General features: G+C 35.5%; 1 protein-coding gene across 17 annotated transcripts in view; it reads right to left on the reverse strand.

The window, feature by feature from the left end:
* Positions 1 to 18789, reverse strand: part of TACC2 (transforming acidic coiled-coil containing protein 2) — a 161059-nt gene that overhangs the window by 30850 nt on the left and 111420 nt on the right. For 15 of the 17 annotated variants that reach the window (XM_087964386.1, XM_087964385.1, XM_087964384.1 and 12 more), the window contains 4 exons: positions 16616 to 16764; positions 14865 to 14915; positions 7802 to 9116; positions 269 to 329 (listed from right to left, as the gene is read on the reverse strand). In XM_087964386.1, the coding sequence (XP_087820512.1) occupies positions 269 to 329; positions 7802 to 9116; positions 14865 to 14915; positions 16616 to 16764 (1576 nt within the window). Of the gene's footprint in view, positions 1 to 268; positions 330 to 7801; positions 9117 to 14864; positions 14916 to 16615; positions 16765 to 17271; positions 17298 to 18789 lie in introns of all 17 variants that reach the window. The other 2 variants (XM_087964398.1, XM_087964393.1) reach the window with 1 other exon arrangement.

An 18789-nucleotide genomic window follows, 5' to 3' on the forward strand; every position in this document is an offset into this window, starting at 1 on the left:
GGCTAATTTTCAAATCCTCCTAAACATTAGTTGTATGTGATCTAACATTTACTTGATGCTTGCCCATTTGATCCTTAGTTTTATGTCATGATTATTTATTTTCTCCTTATTGTGCTGGCTCTATAATGTTAACTGTGGGAAGATTTTCAATCTAGCATCTGAGCTGCCTCCTTTTTTTTTTTTTGCAAGATAATTAAAAAGTAGATAATTAATTAATACTGAATGTACCTTAAAAATTCTTTTTAAAAAGTTTGTTGAAGGTCCTTACCTGTGAAGGTGCATCAGATAGTGGAGATCTTTTTGGTGACTTTTTCACCCTAAAAGTATCACTGGAAAGAAAATGGAAACTCTTGAGTATGGCTAACCAAGAAAAATGACATAATAAGAAACAGCTAATGAATATATTATGATGAAGATTGCCTGTTTCAGAAACTTAGCATGTAAATATCAAAGAAGAGCATGCTATGTCTTTGGCTTACCATGCACTCTTAGACTCAATCTTTTCCAAATTAAAATTCAAACATAAGATAATTAAAAGAATTAAGTTAAACTGAGTTTTAGATTAAGGTACAAAGACAATCCAGATAATGAGATACATGGTTACAGTACTACTGGAGAATGGCCAACATAATATAATTCAGTAAATAAGAATCTTGATCAGGATAAGTTGTTGTCCTGAGATCTACCAGGATATCACTGCTTATCAAATACAACACCAACATAGCTACTGGTATGTAAGTGTTGTGAAAATGTCTTCAATTTTATCTACCAAACTATCATCTCAGGTATCCTACTTCCTAATTGCCAAACAAATGATGAATGAGCAAAATGCATGCAAAATACCAATGAACAAGACCACACAATTTGAGCAAGGCAGATATGGGACAAGGGTTTATGCCTTGATCTTATCTTCTAACTATTGCTAGCTGCAATACTGCCTGATAATTTATTAAATCTTACAATAAGCATGTTTAACTTGTTGGTATCTATATCCTTTTTGTTTTCTTATGGTTATACTATAAACATTTATATTCCAAAAGCATTAAAATATTTGAATAGGATATAAAAATAAAATATGATGCTATAGTCATTAATGTGTCAATAAATAAATTGGTTTCTTGCTGATCTCATTTTCCTAATTTAATTTTTTTGGGGAAAAATTATGATGGCACTGATGATAGTACTGGTCTTCATATTAAAAAATACTGAGGAAACTGGCACATTGAAAAAAATACCCAGGCCTTTAAAACTGTATTTCCAAGAATGATTCCAGATTAGATCTTTTTTAGAAAATAAAAACGATGGGTTGCCACAATTATATTCTTTGCTTGTCGAATAAGATCAAGAGTTCAAAGAAAGAATAAAAATGAGTTGCAAGGTAGCAAGAAATATGATGAGCATGCTCAGTAACATTTATTTGATTAATTGGATGGCCTTTTTGTGAATAGACAACTTTCCCTTGGCAGCCATTATTTGACTGTCCCATCATATACTCTCAACAATATTCCCAAAATGACTACCATCCCTCACTGCTTGGGAATTTCTAAGGTAGATCAAATTTCAGGTGGAAAAAGAACTATACAGAGAGATCTTAAAGAAATGTGAAATAAACTTAGTTAAAAGTTATTGATATTATGTTTTGGTGGAGAGCAATTGTATGAGAATAAGATTTTCAAATATTATAGCTATGTTGCAACTATTTCTGAAATGGCAAAAAAACAACAACAAACCCCATAAAGGAGCTAAAGCAAAAATGAGTTGATTTATGTAAAATATATCAGTACAGGTAGTCCTTGAATTACAACCAAAATGGAGCCCATCTATCATGCTCATAACTCATGACAATCATAAAGCAAATCAGTCACATGACCAAACCAATTTTACAACAACCCTTTTTTGCAATGGTCTTAAGCAACTCACCATGGCTGTTAAATGAATCTACAGAGGTTAAGCAAAACCTTGGCCATTAAGTGAACCAGTAGTTCACAAAGAAATGCCTGTTTTCAGCAAAACTGTTGTAAAATGCAGTCACGTGGCCATGAGATGTTGCTCATGGCCATAAATGCAGTCCAGCTGCTGAGTACCTAGTGCAGTCATAAGGCTGCAGGGGGGCCTGACCATCAGAAGTTCAAATCCAGGTCATAAGTACCCTCCCTCAGATAGGTCTGTCAGAACTTTGATTGGTCACTAAGCAACCATTTGTAAACCAAGGACTATCTGTATCTTAACTAATTGTTGAAACACATTGAGAAACATGCTGGCTGGCTGTATCTTATTTAGAAAATAAATTACAATATAACTACATTGCATTAACAAGTGTATTATCGAAGGAAAATAGCTGTTTTCATCTATAATACTGTGAAATGTTGCCAAACCCGTGCTAAACCATATAATCAAAAGAGAAATGGGTTATTATGGCTTCACGCTTCATCTTCTGGTAACCAGACTTTATGATGCATGCATGCCACTCAAGCAGGCACGGAGAACAATATGGAAAGTGAGAGTGGAAATTGCCACCTGAAGACTTAATTGCAGAACATTAGACAGATAGACACAGACAGACAGACAGATGATAGATTGATCAAGAAATAGTTTTGCTCATCTTTATGTACTGATCAGCCTTTCCCCCCCCACTCAAAATAATCTTGATGCAAGTCAAAATAATCTTAATGAATATAGGTATCATGACCTACATTACTGGATATCACTGCAAGCAAACTTGTAAAAATAAACAACTAAACAAGACTGAAACAAGGCAAAACAATACATAAACATGTAGACAGGACAAAAAACATGAGGCATTTCTACTGATAACAGGTATGTTTAGGGTTAAAAGTTACTTACAACAGAGAACATACAGACATCACATCTTCAACCATCCTAAGACAAATAAGACAAAAGAGAGAGACAAGACAGAAGGAACTCACTGACACAAAGGAGAATTTCCATTTATGTGTGTGGGGGAAATCGCATCCCATGTTTCTGTTTTTTTTTTTTTTTAAATGGACATGTCTCCAAATATTGGACACAATTTTTAATTAGTTTATCATAATGGTTTATATAGTCACCCATCTCACAATTGTGAGTGGCAAAAAAATAGGATTAAAAAGCCAACACATAGAAATATAAGATGCTTAAAAATAATAACGTAACGGTGCCAAGAATAATCTAACTTAGACCACATAAAACACATAATCACATTGATAGAACACTGAACTGCGCAGTGCAATGCTTCAAGGATTTACAAAATTCTAGTAGGCTCTGGGCAAAATAAATCTCAGGAAAAAGTGTGCTCCCGAGTCAAGAACACCACGTGAAGTTACTGCTGAGTGCAGGTAGTCCTCAACTTACAATCATTTGTTTAGTGACCATTCAAAGTTACAGCAGCACTGAAAAAAGTGAGTTATGACTGTTTTTCACATGTACGACAGTTGCAACATCCCCATGGGCACGTGAGTAAAATTCAGACGCTTAGCAACTGACTCACATTTATGACAGCTGCAGTGTCCCAGGGTCATGTGATCCCCTTTTGCGACCTGACAATCGAAGTCCATGGAGAAGCCAAATTCACTGAACAACCGTGACACTAATTTAACCCGTGCTGATTCACTTAACAACAGTGGCAGGAAAGGTTGTAAAAGGCTGTAAAATAACCTTGCCCCATGCCATGAAGGATTTTATAGATGGTAACCAACATGTTGAATTTACTTCAGAAGCTATGGAAAGCAGTGCAATTTTGGTATAGCAGGAGTATACCAAGGTGCTGGTACTCACTAAGGTACATAGCTGCCCATGGGACCATGTTCTGGATCAGTTACAGCTTCTGGGTGTTATCTATGGGCATCACATATAAAACACAATGGTGCAATCCATTTGAGAGATGGCCTCAGCATGAATGACAGTGAGCAGTGCTCCTATCCAGGAAAGGGTACAATTGGGACATACGGTGAAACAATGCATAGGCTCTCCTAGCTGCAGCTACCACCTATTGTTTGAAGAGAAGTCATGAGTCCAGAAGGTGCCACAGATCAAGGGGAGAGGGTCTTCAACCTACAACCATTCAGCTTTGCTAAGATTGAGTTCAAGCCTGTTCTTTACCCCATAGTCTAATGTATAACCTTACTCAAAGGTTTAATGTAGAAGGTAAGCAGGAGTGGGGGAGAGGACTGAAACAATCTTTATGGAAGGGATATTGGGTCATATTTCTCCCTTCCTATCAACACTGATTGGAATTGGAGAAAGAAGAGCCATGTAGCATCATATACCACTTCCCTAGCCCTTCAGTTGGTCCAAAATAGAACTGAAACACTGCTGACAGTCCAAGGAAGCTAAGATGGATGCTCCAACCCCAGTTTGCTCCTGCCAGAGAGATCGTGCTGCTTGGGGAAATTCCAGGGGTCAAAGTCTATGCATCTTAAATTTGCTAAGTTTGAAAATACTGATCTAAGATATAAGGTTGCATCCATGATGTAGCTAAACAGGAATCTGTCTATACTGTCTTGGAGTGGTAATGAAAAATGGTGAAATACCTTATATATTATTAATTAATGAAATATATAAAAAAGAGAAGGAAAACCTTCCCCTACTTTAGGAAGCATACCTCATATTTTTAAAACTTACAGTAAATTTTTACATTCTCCATTTCAACAAGTTCAATCACACATATCCCAAAAATAAATGGAGTCCTAAATACTGACAACTGAACTTTTTCTGCTCAACAAAATTCTGAGTTAATCCTACATGGGATTTAAATTATTTAAATGTTATTTCATATTTATAAATTAATAAATATTAAATATTTAAGATTGCATACTTTCACGTTTTTCTTGCAGAATCTAGTGACCAAATTCCAGCATGTTTCAATCCAAAGGATTCAATTGGACATTCAAAAAGAATAGATGTGAGCAGTTTTGCTTCCTGTCTCTCCAAGTAAAACAATTGTTCAGATTGTATATTTTCACAACATAAAAATGTTTCTAAATGCTTCGGTGCTGAATCCCATTTGTGGCCTCATTGATGTTATTCAGGGATTTATAATCACATTTCATTCTTTCAGTAATAACCTAGAGTATAAAAATTAATTGCTTATTATTTCACGGCTAATTTGTTGCATGAATTTAAGTACATTCATTTGCAGCTAACTGTAAACAGAATATTGCAGAATCATTCCAAAATACCACTATAAGTAGAAATTAATAAGGAAATAAAAATACTAGTTATGGCCAATTTGATAATCCTGTTTAGTGTTCCACTATTAACCCAAGTTGAAAGTTGGGTTTTTACTTATTTCCAGATATCCAATTTATCTGGTAATTTGTTTAAAATTCTTTTTTATTTCGAACTGGAAGTAGAACTAATATGCTGTATATTTTTAATTAAATGTAGCAGTAGGAGTTAGATTTATATACTGTTTCACAGTGCTTTACAGCCTTCTCTAAGCAATTTACAGACTCCACATATTGCCCCCAACAATCTGGGTCCTCATTTTACTGACCTCAGAAGGATGGAAGGCTGAGTCAACCTTGAGCTGTTTGGAATAGAACTCCTGGAGTGAGCAGTGAGTTAGCCTGCAATATTGCGTTCTAACCATTGTGCTTTTGAACCTAAGTGACATGGGTATATATGTTTGTTTCATTTACTTCAGAGTTTATATTTCAGCTCTGAGTGTGTGCTAAGTTACAACCAACCTACTGGTGATGGTTAGTATCCACTAATGCTACTTTGCATTAATCATAATCAATCCAAGTAAACATTTACATTCTAATAATTTTTAGAAAGAATCTAAAGTTCTAGACAGAAAAATTGTAACAATATTTTCAAGTTAAAAACTATATGGTGTTTTGAAAAGTCATGCTTAGGAAAGTCAGTATGTCACTTTAAAAATATCACAGGATATAATTAGAAGTGTGTACATTCACACCTTCAAATCAGTGTTGACTCAACTGCCTGGAGAAGTCCCTTTAATTTTTTTTGACAAGATTTCACTGTCGGCTTCCTAGGCCTGAGAGTAACTGGCCCAGGGGTCACCCATCTGGCTTTGTGCCTAAAGCAGGAGTAGAACTCATGGTTTCCTGGTTTCTAGCCTGGTTCTTTAAACACTACACCAAACTGGCTCTCTGTCAGAGATGACTTACACCAAATTAGAATAATCAACAAAAACAACAACAAATTATCACCCCATCTTACCACCAAACTATGGGCATACTAAAGTTCACTACAGGTAGTCCTCAACAATTTGTTTAGTGAGTGTTCGAAGTTACAATGGCACTGAAAAAAGTGACATGACCATTTTTCACAGGTGTGTGAAACTTGTGGCTCACGGGCCAGATGTCATGTGCTGGCCACCCCCACCCCCATTTTAACGAAGGGGGGGAAAGTCACAATACATCATGTAACATGACACCACAAGTTTGACGCCCCTGCATTAGGCATCCCCATGGAAACATGATCAAAATTCAGACGCTTCGCAACTGATTCATATTTATGATGACTGCAGGGTGCCATGGTCATGTGATCACCTTTTGCAGCATTGTGACAAGTAAAGTGAATCAGGAGCCAGATTTGCTTAACAACCGTGGCAAGAAAAGTTGTAAAATAGGGCAAAACTCACTTAACATCCTCATTTAACAACATGAATTTTGGGCTCAATTGTGGTCATAAATCAAGGATTACCTGTATAGATTAGCCTTAAAGAAAAAGAAAAAGGAATATTTAAGGAAAAGTTGAACAATATATTTTTCAAGAATACACCACATTTGGAAATTATTAGATTTATCTACTGGAAGAATTTGCTTATGGGTGAATTCCACATACGAGAAATGCAGAGTTAACTGTGGCTGAAATTCATAGCAAGCAATACAATTTGTAAGATGTATGCTATCTAATTCCCCATTCTCACAACCAATTTAAATCATAAGCAGACAAAACAACATTAATAAATCAACATAGTTGAAGAGAAACCTATTGGCACCTATCCTCCTTTCCTGTATCCAGTCCTGTCCTGTATCCAGAATCTACTTTTAGAAAGTAAAAATATTTATTTCATATTTATTTGTTAAATGAATTTATTTATTTGCCCAACTCTGGCCCCTCACACACACAAAGGAATAGCATTTGTGGCTGGTTTGCAAACGAGCCGCTATAATGGACCAACATACTCTGAAGACCACCTTTTAAGCATCTGAATACCTGCTGTCATTTTGAACTTTGTATAAACTGTAACATCATGATAAACACTTTGCAGAGTAGTCTCTTAATCCTGACAAGAGCTTGTTATTATTTGACTGAATTAAACTGATAACTTGTATTATAAAATATATTTACATTTTATGTTAAAGAACAACAACACCATGTCATGATAGAATACCATAAGAAACCCTACTTTTTTTCCAAAATACATTCCTTCTAAAATGAGGGTCAGATTGCTCTTCTATCTTTGAAACAGAAAAAAACTTTTGCCAAATGTTTTAAATCTCATGTCCTAGGAATCAGCAAGATTCTTATACTCTGAAGCAAAAGATCACACCATATATTCATCAAAATTAAAGCTTACTTTCTAAATGTTCAGAATTAAACAAAGGTTTAAAGTTCTAGTATACCTTAGAACCAAAAGGGAAATAATTTAATCCCATCTGCAGTAATGTAATTATTCTGGCATTACAATTCAGTTGGGTAAGATGTACTACAGCAAACATATACAATAAACATATCGCCAATACAGAAATTTAAGGGAGCTTGCAAAGATTTGTCAGAGAATTTTTTTTAGAGTACTACACACATGCTTTTCTACATGTTGACTTACGTCTTGAGTGGCGTCTTCTTCTTTTTTGCAGGTTTATTTAGGCCATCTCCTTCCGGTCCATTAATTTCGCTGACATTAGCTGAAATCTCAAAGGATGCTGGAGGTTGTGTGGGAGAATTGGCAACTTTTGCGGAAGGCTTGACTGGATTGAGAGAATCCTCAGACATTTCTGGATCAAAATTGTACGTTGTGGTGGTTTGCTGAGGAAGTTTTGGAGAGTCTTGCATTTTGCAAGTGGAAGAGAAAGGATTGAAGTTGGGGTCATCCCATTTGTCAATATCAAAAGTATATGAGCCCTTGGAGGCAGGAATCTCACTGGGTTCAGAAGGAGTCTTGGTTGGGCTTGTGGGAGTATTGTCAAGTTTCTCTCCAATTTTTTTAGTCTTTGGCCTTCTGAGGGGCATTTTGGCCCCAGGTTTTTTGCCCACTTTTTTGGGCAGAAGAGGACTCTCTGTCTGTTCCTCACCACTGCCTTTTTCCTCAGAGTAATCAAATTCCAATCTGACTGCTAAGCCTTTCACTGAGGGATCTTCTTGTCCCCCAGTGTCTGATGGTGTCACCTCCACAGCTTCTGGTGTTGTGGTAAGAGATACAGTTTTCTTGTTGGCAAGCGGAGAGTTTTGTACTTTGCTATCTCCTGATACAGGAATTTCTTCTGAGTTGTTGTCAAATGGACTCAATGTCTCTAGTTCAGGAGTGGCCTCGTCTTTATTGACAGTGCTTTGGTGCTGTTGGTTGGTACAGTCGGGTTCAGTGGGCTCCAAAGTTTCTTTGGAAACTTTTTCATCACTTAAGGCAGAAGAATCTTGCTTGAAGTCTAATATTCCTGGTTCTTCTACTGGAGAAACATCTAAGGACTTTTTTGCTACTTGCTTTTTCTTTAAGGAAGCTGGCCTAGGTTTTTTTGTGCGCTTAAGAGTACTAGAAGCACTGCATGAACCGGTACTAAAAGTATCTGTTGCAGAACCTGCTGTCTCGTTACTCCCAGGAAAAGAGGCTCCATCAAATTCTCCAGCTTGCAAGCTAAGGGAACGAGATAGTGTAGATCGAGAAACTGGAACAGAATCTGTGGATTTTCTTCTAACATGTGACTTAGAATCCCGACTCTTTGTGTCCAGGGAGATTGGTTCCACAGCTTGTAAGGAATCTACAACTTCAATGCTATCAAAGTCTAGGTTGTAAGTTCCACTGCTAGCAATTGGCTTGTCTTCATCAAAAACTGTAGAAAATGAGTGGGATGGAGGGGGCAATGGAGTTTCTTCAACTGGTTCACATTCAGGGACATCAGCTACTGTTACTGTTTCAGAAGAAAAACCTATAAAAAGCAAAGGCAAAAAAGTTATCAGCATTTAGGAATGTTGAATCTGAAATAACTAGAGAAAAGAAAGCAGACTATGCATCCTATAATTTAGGATACTTTTCTTTTCAAATGATCAGTTCCTTTAATCCTAACTTTCCCCCCATCTTTTTCAAGATAAGCATTCAAATGAGGAAACACATCGGATAAACAAAAAATAAGAAGCAAGAAGTAAATTATTCTTTGTTTTTCCAAAAGTAATTTTGGATTTTACATTGAATATATTTACTTTAAAAATAGAATATGGGTAATTATATTTTATAATTTTATTACAATTATAGATTAGAAAAATATTTTATAATTGTGCAAGTCAACAGAATGCTAATCAAGAAATCTCCAAAAAGTGAAAATCAGCATTGAGAGCAAATCAAATTCCTTTAACTCTGAAGACCAAATAGGAAATGTGTTGTTAACAAAAAAAGAAGCTCCTTGTATTTGCCTTTATCTGAACTTCAAACTACTATAAGATTTGTTATATGAGGCAGGATAGGTCTGCTAAGAATTTAAGGAAGAAACAAGCAATCATTTTCAACTGATAGACACACATTCTATAGTATTGTCTTTCATCCTATTATCAGCAGATTTTGGCTGATAATGCAGAGACAAGCTTTCAGAGAGTGATTGAGATTTATCTGATACTGTCTTGCAAAATGGTGAAAGCTGTGTTGTAGCAGTACAATGCAAAGCCTTCTCCTTTTATACATATGTTATGATGTCACATGCATGAAAAGGATGGAGTTTGGGTTAAAATAATTTACATCTTGTAGAAACTGACAGCCATGGTCCATCTCGAAAATTATAAACATATTTAGTACCTTAGTGCAGTAATTACAATTTTATTATGCCATCCCTTAAAATAAATCTGAACATTCTAAATTCTAAGATACTAAATAAGATTATTGAGTGAAAATGGTGATTTAATTTGAACATGACTTCCCTACCAGAATACCAAATTGATTAATTTAAATTTAAATTAATAGACCACACTACCCATCCTTTAGCTAAACAATTACATTCTTATACTTCCAATTGATAAGGCACCGATGGTAAAGAATCAAAGTGGAAATAATTTACAACATTATTACTGGCTTCAATGTTGATGTTTTCAGTAGATGAGTTGTCATTTCCCCCTGGCAATTATTGTAGTAGTCATGTGATCCCATAAAGCGTCTCTTAAGAACAAAGCCAAAAACATATGCATAAAGTGTCTCTTAAGAACAAAGCCAAAAGCATCTATTTCATTATTCCAATAGACAATTATTTGAGCTAGAGCTACAGTTTCAACAGTAAGCTACTTTATTTTGATGGAAAACGATTGCAAAATTTGATGATTTAATCATAAGTATTTTACATGCTATTTAAAAAAGAAAACACTGAGCTTATGTGGCTAACTGCTACAATATCTAAAATAGCTTCATTACATTCACAGTAAAAGAGATGCACATTCACAATATATTAAATATTTTTCTGAATGTGAGGGGTTCCGTTTCATCATCCAAGCATCTAAACACAGGTGACCCAAATATATACCCATATTCTGCAGAGGGGGAATTATATCTACCAATCTCTGTTTTTTATCATGTTAACCACATTTACAAAACTACCCATTGAATATTTATCCCAGTGAAAGAGCAAAAATGCAAGGAAGAATCCAAAATTTGGGGGAAAACCTGCTTTTCTCAGCATGCATGTCTAGACTTCATCATTCATTAAGTCATCCTATATATGAGTGATTTCAAAATTACAATGAATAGAATGTTAATATCCTGAGAACTTGTTTCAAGATTCATAACGTCAAGACAGATCCCCTACACATTCAAAAAGAAAAAACCATTACCAGCAAATGAAAGATTTCCTTCAAAGTAAACACCAATAAGGTATGGCACTTTGATGAAGGACAACCTACATGCTCTCTGGGTATGGATTTATTTTTATTGCCTGACTTTAATTACAGCTGCTCTTGCCAGCTGAGCTGCTGGGCAGTTTTTATGTAAGGAGCTCACTTTTTACACACTTTTACACATCAGATGGCAATCTTTGGCTGCAATCCCCTACTTGGCAGTATCTTCCATTGAGGTTAATTGGCTTACATTATGATTAGCCTTTCACATGTTGCTATACTGATAAGGCAGTGCAATTTGGTGTATTGGACAAAACTATGATAATGTGCTATCATTGCAACTTACAGTACATGTGATTATCAGGGTCTTGATTGGGCTTGGATTTAAGTAATATACTATTTCCAATTTTCACATACTTTCTAATTCCTATAAAATGAATTCCAGAGCTAAAATGAATTTTTCTTGAATAATACTCTTGTCCATATGCCAATGCCATTTCAAATTCTGACAGTCTACATGATGTTCAAAATTGGTATTTGCTTTATTTTAGTCATATTTTACCTCATGTAACGTTGTCCATCCAGCTTTCTTTGCACTCCATATGATGTCATTATTAGCTAGAATTATCCCTCTACATCAGCATTTTCACTAGGCCAGTGATTCATCTGGCATAGAACATTAAGATAAGTGAATTATCTAATTTCGTGGATCCCAATTTTCTTTATAAAAACCAGTGTTAAGAGTGTCAACTTTTTAATTTTTTGATATGGGGGCTTTATTTAAGACCAAATTACATCTAAGTTACAATCTGGCAGCAGAACATTCAAGCCCTCTACACTTTCTTTTCAATCTTATTTTGATAGATTGAGCTTTATGACTTTACTAATTGCCCCTTGTTCTTTAGGAAACTCTCCAGTTATTTCTCATATACTGACCTTTCTCTAAAGATGAGAAAAGATGGGATACACCAAGAAGGTGGCAATATCTAGCTTATCTTCCCTGATCTAAAAACAACAACAACCCCTATCAGGCTGAGTTCTGATTGGTGCTTGAATAAGAGACCACCAGATCTTAGAGCTAGTGACTAAATAGAGTTATTAAAAAAATATCTTAAAAGAAGGCAGTGACAAACATGTAATCTCCAGGAACAGAAGGTGACTTTTTCTTCATCAGTTATTACTTTTCCAATGTAGTATCACCAAACTTTCTTCAAAATAATATACTGGTATGATAATTTGGCATTGTTAGTTTTATATACTGGGCTACCATACTGATATATTTGGGTTAGCAGCTGTTTGTTTGATTCATGTGCCCAACAGGTATATATCCTCTATTGGGAATCCTTTTTCACAAATTCAGATTTGCTTCTAGACAAGTCCCACATTTTATGACTATTTATTTACTTATTTTATCAATGTATGTGAATGCCCATTGTTCTGGGGAACTCTCAATGACTAAATACCTCTAATCGAGGTAAAAACTAAAATAAAATGATTGATTAAAAATAAAACCAATAAAATAAAAACATATTGTGCCATAAACCAGATAAGGTATTAACATTGGGCAACAGGTTCATCCAATTCCACACTTAAATGTTCTGATTTTTTAAATATTAAGTTCCTACAAAGAATTTGTTCCAATACATTATTTTTCTAATGAACTCAGCACATTATCACCATTAGAAAAATTCAAATACCTGATTTTGCTAGAGTTAATTTACTAGAATAAACAACATAGAATAATTCCCAGTACAGACTTTTTTCCTTGTTTTTATACTCTAACTTCAAAAGTGCATACACAAGCTACCCTAAGAACCCTGTTCAATGTATTAAAGAAAACAGAACAATCAAGTGGAAAAACCATTCCAGGAAACGTTGAATAGTAGACAATGCAGCTTTATGTCTAGAGAGGTTTTTTTCTAATCCTGCCCTCTTGACACTAAAAACTGGTCAGAAATGAAAGGAATGTTGCCCTTTTACTTCAAAGCAGCCTTCCCAGGGAGTTTTACTATTCATGACATTTAATCACACAGACTGGAGTTTTTCTGTTACATTAAGTCTGGCATAGCTTTGCCTTACAGGGCTTTGGATAGTATCATACCAGAAATCTTTTAGGGTTGGAGTATAAATACATGTAGAACATAACGAAATAACCATGGATATAAATCATACATAAATGGGAAGTGTTTATTACATTTATATCCTGTCTTTCATTCAGAAACTCAACTAACTTAGTTGATATGGAAAGCTGATATAAAAAGAAAGGTAATCTTTCTTTTCACTTTGGACAATTGTGCATTTAGTACTTTTTACTACCTAAAACATTAGAAGAAATGGAAGAAAAAGGATAACAGAAAGGGAGAGAAATAAACAGGAATAAAGGTGAATAACTGGGAGTTCAGAATGAGTTGCAATTTAATTTTGTAATTAAAGGCCTCTCTTTAAATCCTATTTAACATAAATGATTTTATCTTTAGATTTATTTATCAAGCTGGAAAATTAATTTCCTTTTCAACTACATATGAAAATACATGCGAAAAGATCGTTGTTCTGTACAGATTTAAAATAAATGTAGAAAGATAATAGTGAAAGACAAACAGGGTATTCACACATCTAGAACAAAATCCTGATTTCTCTATGCAGTTGGGTGCCAAATAAAAGGTTTCTTCACATACTTGTGTTTGCTGGAAGCATAATGATCGTGCAGACACTTTTTTGCAGAAAAATATGAAATGGTGAAGAACATTTACTGATATTCAAAAAAGCTGTAACCAAGTAATTACAGATGTTTTTGAAATGATGCCCTGGTATCTTTGCTCTTTAAAAGACTGTCTAGGTCTGGGGTGTCAAACTCATGTTGTCATGGAGGCATCATGTGACATATCGGGACTTTCCCTCCCTCCGCTAAACTGGGCATGGGCGTGGCTAGTGCGTGACACATCCAACCCATGGGCTGGAAGTTTGACACCCCTGGACTAGGTGCTCTCCAGGTGTATGAATATTCACTCAAAAAGTTCCCCAATTTGCAAACCAAATGCTAAGAATTCAGAGTATTGAGAAGTGCCCATAATGGAGTATGTACAATAAGGATACAGGTACTCCTCAACTTACAATGGTTTGTTTAGTGACCGTTCAAAGTTACAACAGCACTTATGGCCATTGTAGCATCCTCATGGTCACGTGATTTACATTTGGATGCTTGACAACTGGTTCATATTTATGATGGTTGCAGTGGTGTGGCCTTTGGCCTTTGGTCATGTGATTCCCTTTTGTGACTTTCTGACAAGCGATGTCAATAGGGAAATCTGATTCCCTTAACAACCATGTGATTAATTAACAACCTCTCTGATTCACTTAACAAATGTGGCAAGAAAAGTAGTAAAATGGGACAAAACTTATTTAACAAATTTCTAGCTCAATTCTGGGCTCAGTTGTGGTCATAATTCAAGGACTATTACTTTTTTTTACTTTATATACGTTTAATTGTGATTTTTTTGGAAGGGGTACTTCTGATTCATCACAGAATTATAGATTCTTCACCTCTTATTGTATTAACTTTGCATACACTGCACGAGGTATCAAAGCAGAAAAGCAGGCATGATATTCTAACATTACAGGCTGCCAGAAGATTAACCAAGCACATGTATTTATTTAGACTACTTTGCAACTTGCTTGATCTCAAACCTCTGAATTCGTACAGAAGCTGAGATTCATTCTAAGCAAAGATGCATAAACTGAGTCTTAAGCTTCCATTTCTCTCTGTGTACACAAACATAAACACAGATACATATGTGGGATGGGTGGGTTAGGGGAAGTTGGGGAACTAATGATGGGCTAATACTTTATAGCATTCCTATCCAACTTACTTGGAGGCTCGGAGCTTTCTTGGCCTTTGTCAGGTGTTCTGGGACCGGAATCTGAAAAATGCAAAAAAATAAAGAAGTGACTGGGGTCTGGACAAAAGCTAAGCGTGGTTAAATAGCACTAGTACTAGCACTTAGACTGCTTTACAGCCCCCTCTAAACAGTTTACAGAGTCAGCTTCTTGCCCCCAACAATCTGGGTCTTCATTTTACCCACCTCGGAAGGAATAGAAGGCTGAGTCAACCTTGAGCCTGGTGAGATTCCAACTGCTGAATTGCAGACAGTCAGCAGTCAACAAAAGTAGCCTGCAATACTGCACTTTTACCACTGCGTCACTGTGGCTCATCATTAATGGGCTCCAGTTGTATTTAAATTGACTACAAACAACACAATTATAGTAACAATTTTTCAAAGGGTTCCAGCAATTGCATTCAGCACTTTGGAGAAAGGGCAGGTTTCTATTCTGTGTACCCCTGAGGTACACCATATCAGCTAGACAGGTTAGAAAAGTAGTATAACATTTAGTCTCTATTGGTGAGAGAAGTAAAAACTGATTCTCAAACACTGAATCCTATTAGTAAATCACCATCAGATACAAGAAGTTAAAAAATATAAGAAAAATTTCTAGTTATTAAGAAGGTCAGCTTGGATACAATTCTCATCTTCACTATTCATTTACTTGTGTGAAATACAAAATAATACCATACAACAGGCTGAACTGTTTGATCAGTGGTACAGGTAGTCATTGAGTTACAACAGTTTGTTTAGTGACTGTTCAAGTCACTGGAAAAAATAACTTATGACCATTTTTCACACTAACAATTCTTGCAGCATCTCCATGGTCATGTGATCAAAATTCAGACCCTTGGCAATGGATTCATATTTATGATCGTTGCAGGTGCCCGGGGTCATGTGATGCCCTTTTGTGACTTTCTGACAAACAAAGTCAATGGGGAAGCCAGATTCACTTAACAACTGTGTCACTAATTTAACAAATATAGTGATTCACTTAACAACCGTGGCAGAAAAGGACATAAAATGGGGCAAAATTCACTTAACAAATGTCTTGCTTAGTAACAAAAATTTGGAGCTCTATTTTGGTTGTAAACTGAGAACTAGCTATATTCCCTTTTATATATATATATGTTATTTTCTTTTAAATTTTTGTTAGCTGTAGATTCCATCTAGAGCAGGGCTGTCAAACTCGTGGCCCGCAAGCTGGATGCATCACATGTTGACCACACCCACTCCGTTTAGTGAAGGGGAATAAAGTCACAATACACCACTGTGATGCTGTGAGTATGACCCCACCCTGATCTAGAGGAATCAGAAGTTCTCAAAACTGAAATATTTAATTTAAAACTGTTTAAACAGGCACTTACGGATAATGAGATGATCTGTAATTTTAGCCTAATATATAAAGTTGCTTTACAATAAAGCTTGATGGTTAACTAACAATCACTTTGCAAGTTCTTGATCAGAATTATTCCTAATGATTAAACCAAAAGCCTTGGCCTGCAAAGCACCTGTTCTACTACCAAGCTACCAACATTCCCCAGGAATACAAAAGCCTCAGCTTTATCATATAATCAATTAATATCAAACCTTATAAACATTACATTTATCACCATTATCCTCCAAGTCTAATAATCATAATATTTCCTCTTGGGATTAGCAGTCTGTTCTGGGGTTTGCCAAGTACTCAAACTGTGCATGTGCAGAGTGGCCCATCCTATTCCTTGTACAATTGTTACCTGGGATTTCTGATGGAAGCTGAGGTGCTATTTCTTGTTCCTCTATGTCGAATGCTACAATTTCAGGCGGTAGTTGTGGTAGCGAAGGTGCAGCCTTTACAGGAGTTGTGGATTCTGGTGTTTCAAATGCTTCTTCAGAGTCTGAACTCCTGAGCACACATAACAAATGAGGGGGGAAAAAAGCAAGGTATTACATGGCAATTTTTTTTTCTCCCCCAAGAGCAAGTCAAACCAAAACAAACAACTTTTGCAAAGTTCGCAGAGCTCTCCTATCTAAGGAAGCAAGAATACCTCTGCTTTTTTTTTTTCCAGAGCTCCTGAGAAACTATTAGGCTCTCTTTTTTTTTTTTTTTTTGCAGCATGATTTCTGGAGCAGAATATCATGTTCTCAACTTTATTTGGAAGAAATCTTGATACTAAAAGATTTCGAGACATCACAAAAGCAAACATGCAGGCAGGATAAAGTGAAAGGCGCTTTAAAAAAAGCCTGCCTTTGTGGCATAAAGGAGGCTTTGACACAGACAAACAAAAAGCAATGTTAATGGAATCTGTTGATAGGATGTTGGATTTTTTTTTTCTTGGCACAAGCATAAGCAAACCTAATAAGCAAAATCTTATGAGAGTGTCATAATGCTCTCAAGTCTGAAGAGATCTACCTTGATGTGCAGCTGAATGAGAGTTCCTACAAAACAAGAAAACACGGCCTTTAGGTGGACATTGGAGGCTGCCTCACCTTTCAGACTAAAATACTGTTAATGGAGACAAAGACAGTCTCGCTTTTCACAGTTCACACAAAACACAGACATTCTCGCTTTATGAAAAAGCATCCTTTCTTCCTTCAGAATTGCTGGCTTTCAGTAAAGTCATTCATTCATACATTCATTTCACATATCCTGATTGTCCAATTCATCACATATGACAGTTTTGACAACTTTACCATAAAGTTATTTAGTCTACTTGCCATAAAGTTATTTAGTCTACTTTAATTTTATTTAATTTTATTTTAAATCATTTTCTGCATAAAGACCTTTGAACTTAATTTTTAAAACTACTTCAAGCAAATAAGCAGACACTGAAGAACAAGATAATCACAACCATAAATGAAGGATGCTAAGGTGGAACTAACTAAAGATGGAACACTTTATCCTTGATAAGACAATGTCCAAATGTTCTGGATTATAATTTTTCCCCCATCAGTGGCTGACAGTGAATTATAGGTTTTGTTTAGTGGTTAAGGTGCTGGACTAGAAGAGGAAAATCTGAGTTCTAATTCCAAAATTATTATATAAAATTTCTTAAATCTGTGCAAAACCAAAGGATTTTTGGTAAATTCTTCCATTTTCCCTTTTTTTGCTTATGTTTGTTTTAAGTAAAATTGCTACCAGCTGATATATTTTTGCTGTTTATTATAGCTTCTCAAAACACATTTTTAAAAATAGTTTCTGGGTTCAGTCTATGTTTGTGCAGGGTGTAAAAGTAAATGGTGCAACATTTATTGCTCCTGCTAAGCAACACCCAATTTTTCCCATCTTCCCAATACAGTACAGCTCTGAATCAGTATAAATACATTCCTTCTGTTGAAGAAAAATAAAAATTATACTACTATACCAAAAGACCTCCCCTGGTCACATCATCCTTTGAAACTTTATGACCTCTTTGCTCAATTCCTTATCCTATTTAAATAAAGTTGAAAACATTTATTTATAAAATCAGCAACAACATACACTGTTATTTTCCAATAAGAGCTATTATCAGAATAAAAGCACAACCTATTTTCTTTTACAATGGTTATCTTTGTTAGTGTTACATCATAGATTACCTTACAGTAAACATATGTCAGACAAGTCCTGTGTCAAATACTTGCTGGAAACATATGGTTCAAAGATGGCATTCTTATCTGATGCACTATTTCTTTACCTTTTTCTCATAGTCCTAATAAATAGCATTATCTTCTGCTTATTTATGCTACAGGCACTTCTTCAGGCTTACTTGAAAATTTTTAAGCAGTAAAAAAAAAAATAGAGAGGAAGACTGAAGATGAATTTATCTCTCTTAACCAGACACAATCCCACTGACCATAATGCTCCCCCAAAATAAGGGGTGCTGTGTCAGTTCCATGTTCCACAGAAATTAAGTAAGATTGTGCTATGTCATTTCAGCTAATCCTGTGTTGT

This window comes from Notechis scutatus, chromosome 4 (assembly GCF_049901735.1).
Source record: "Notechis scutatus isolate UNSWTSFEM ecotype Mainland chromosome 4, rNotScu1.2, whole genome shotgun sequence".
NCBI classification, from domain to species: Eukaryota; Metazoa; Chordata; class Lepidosauria; order Squamata; family Elapidae; genus Notechis; species Notechis scutatus.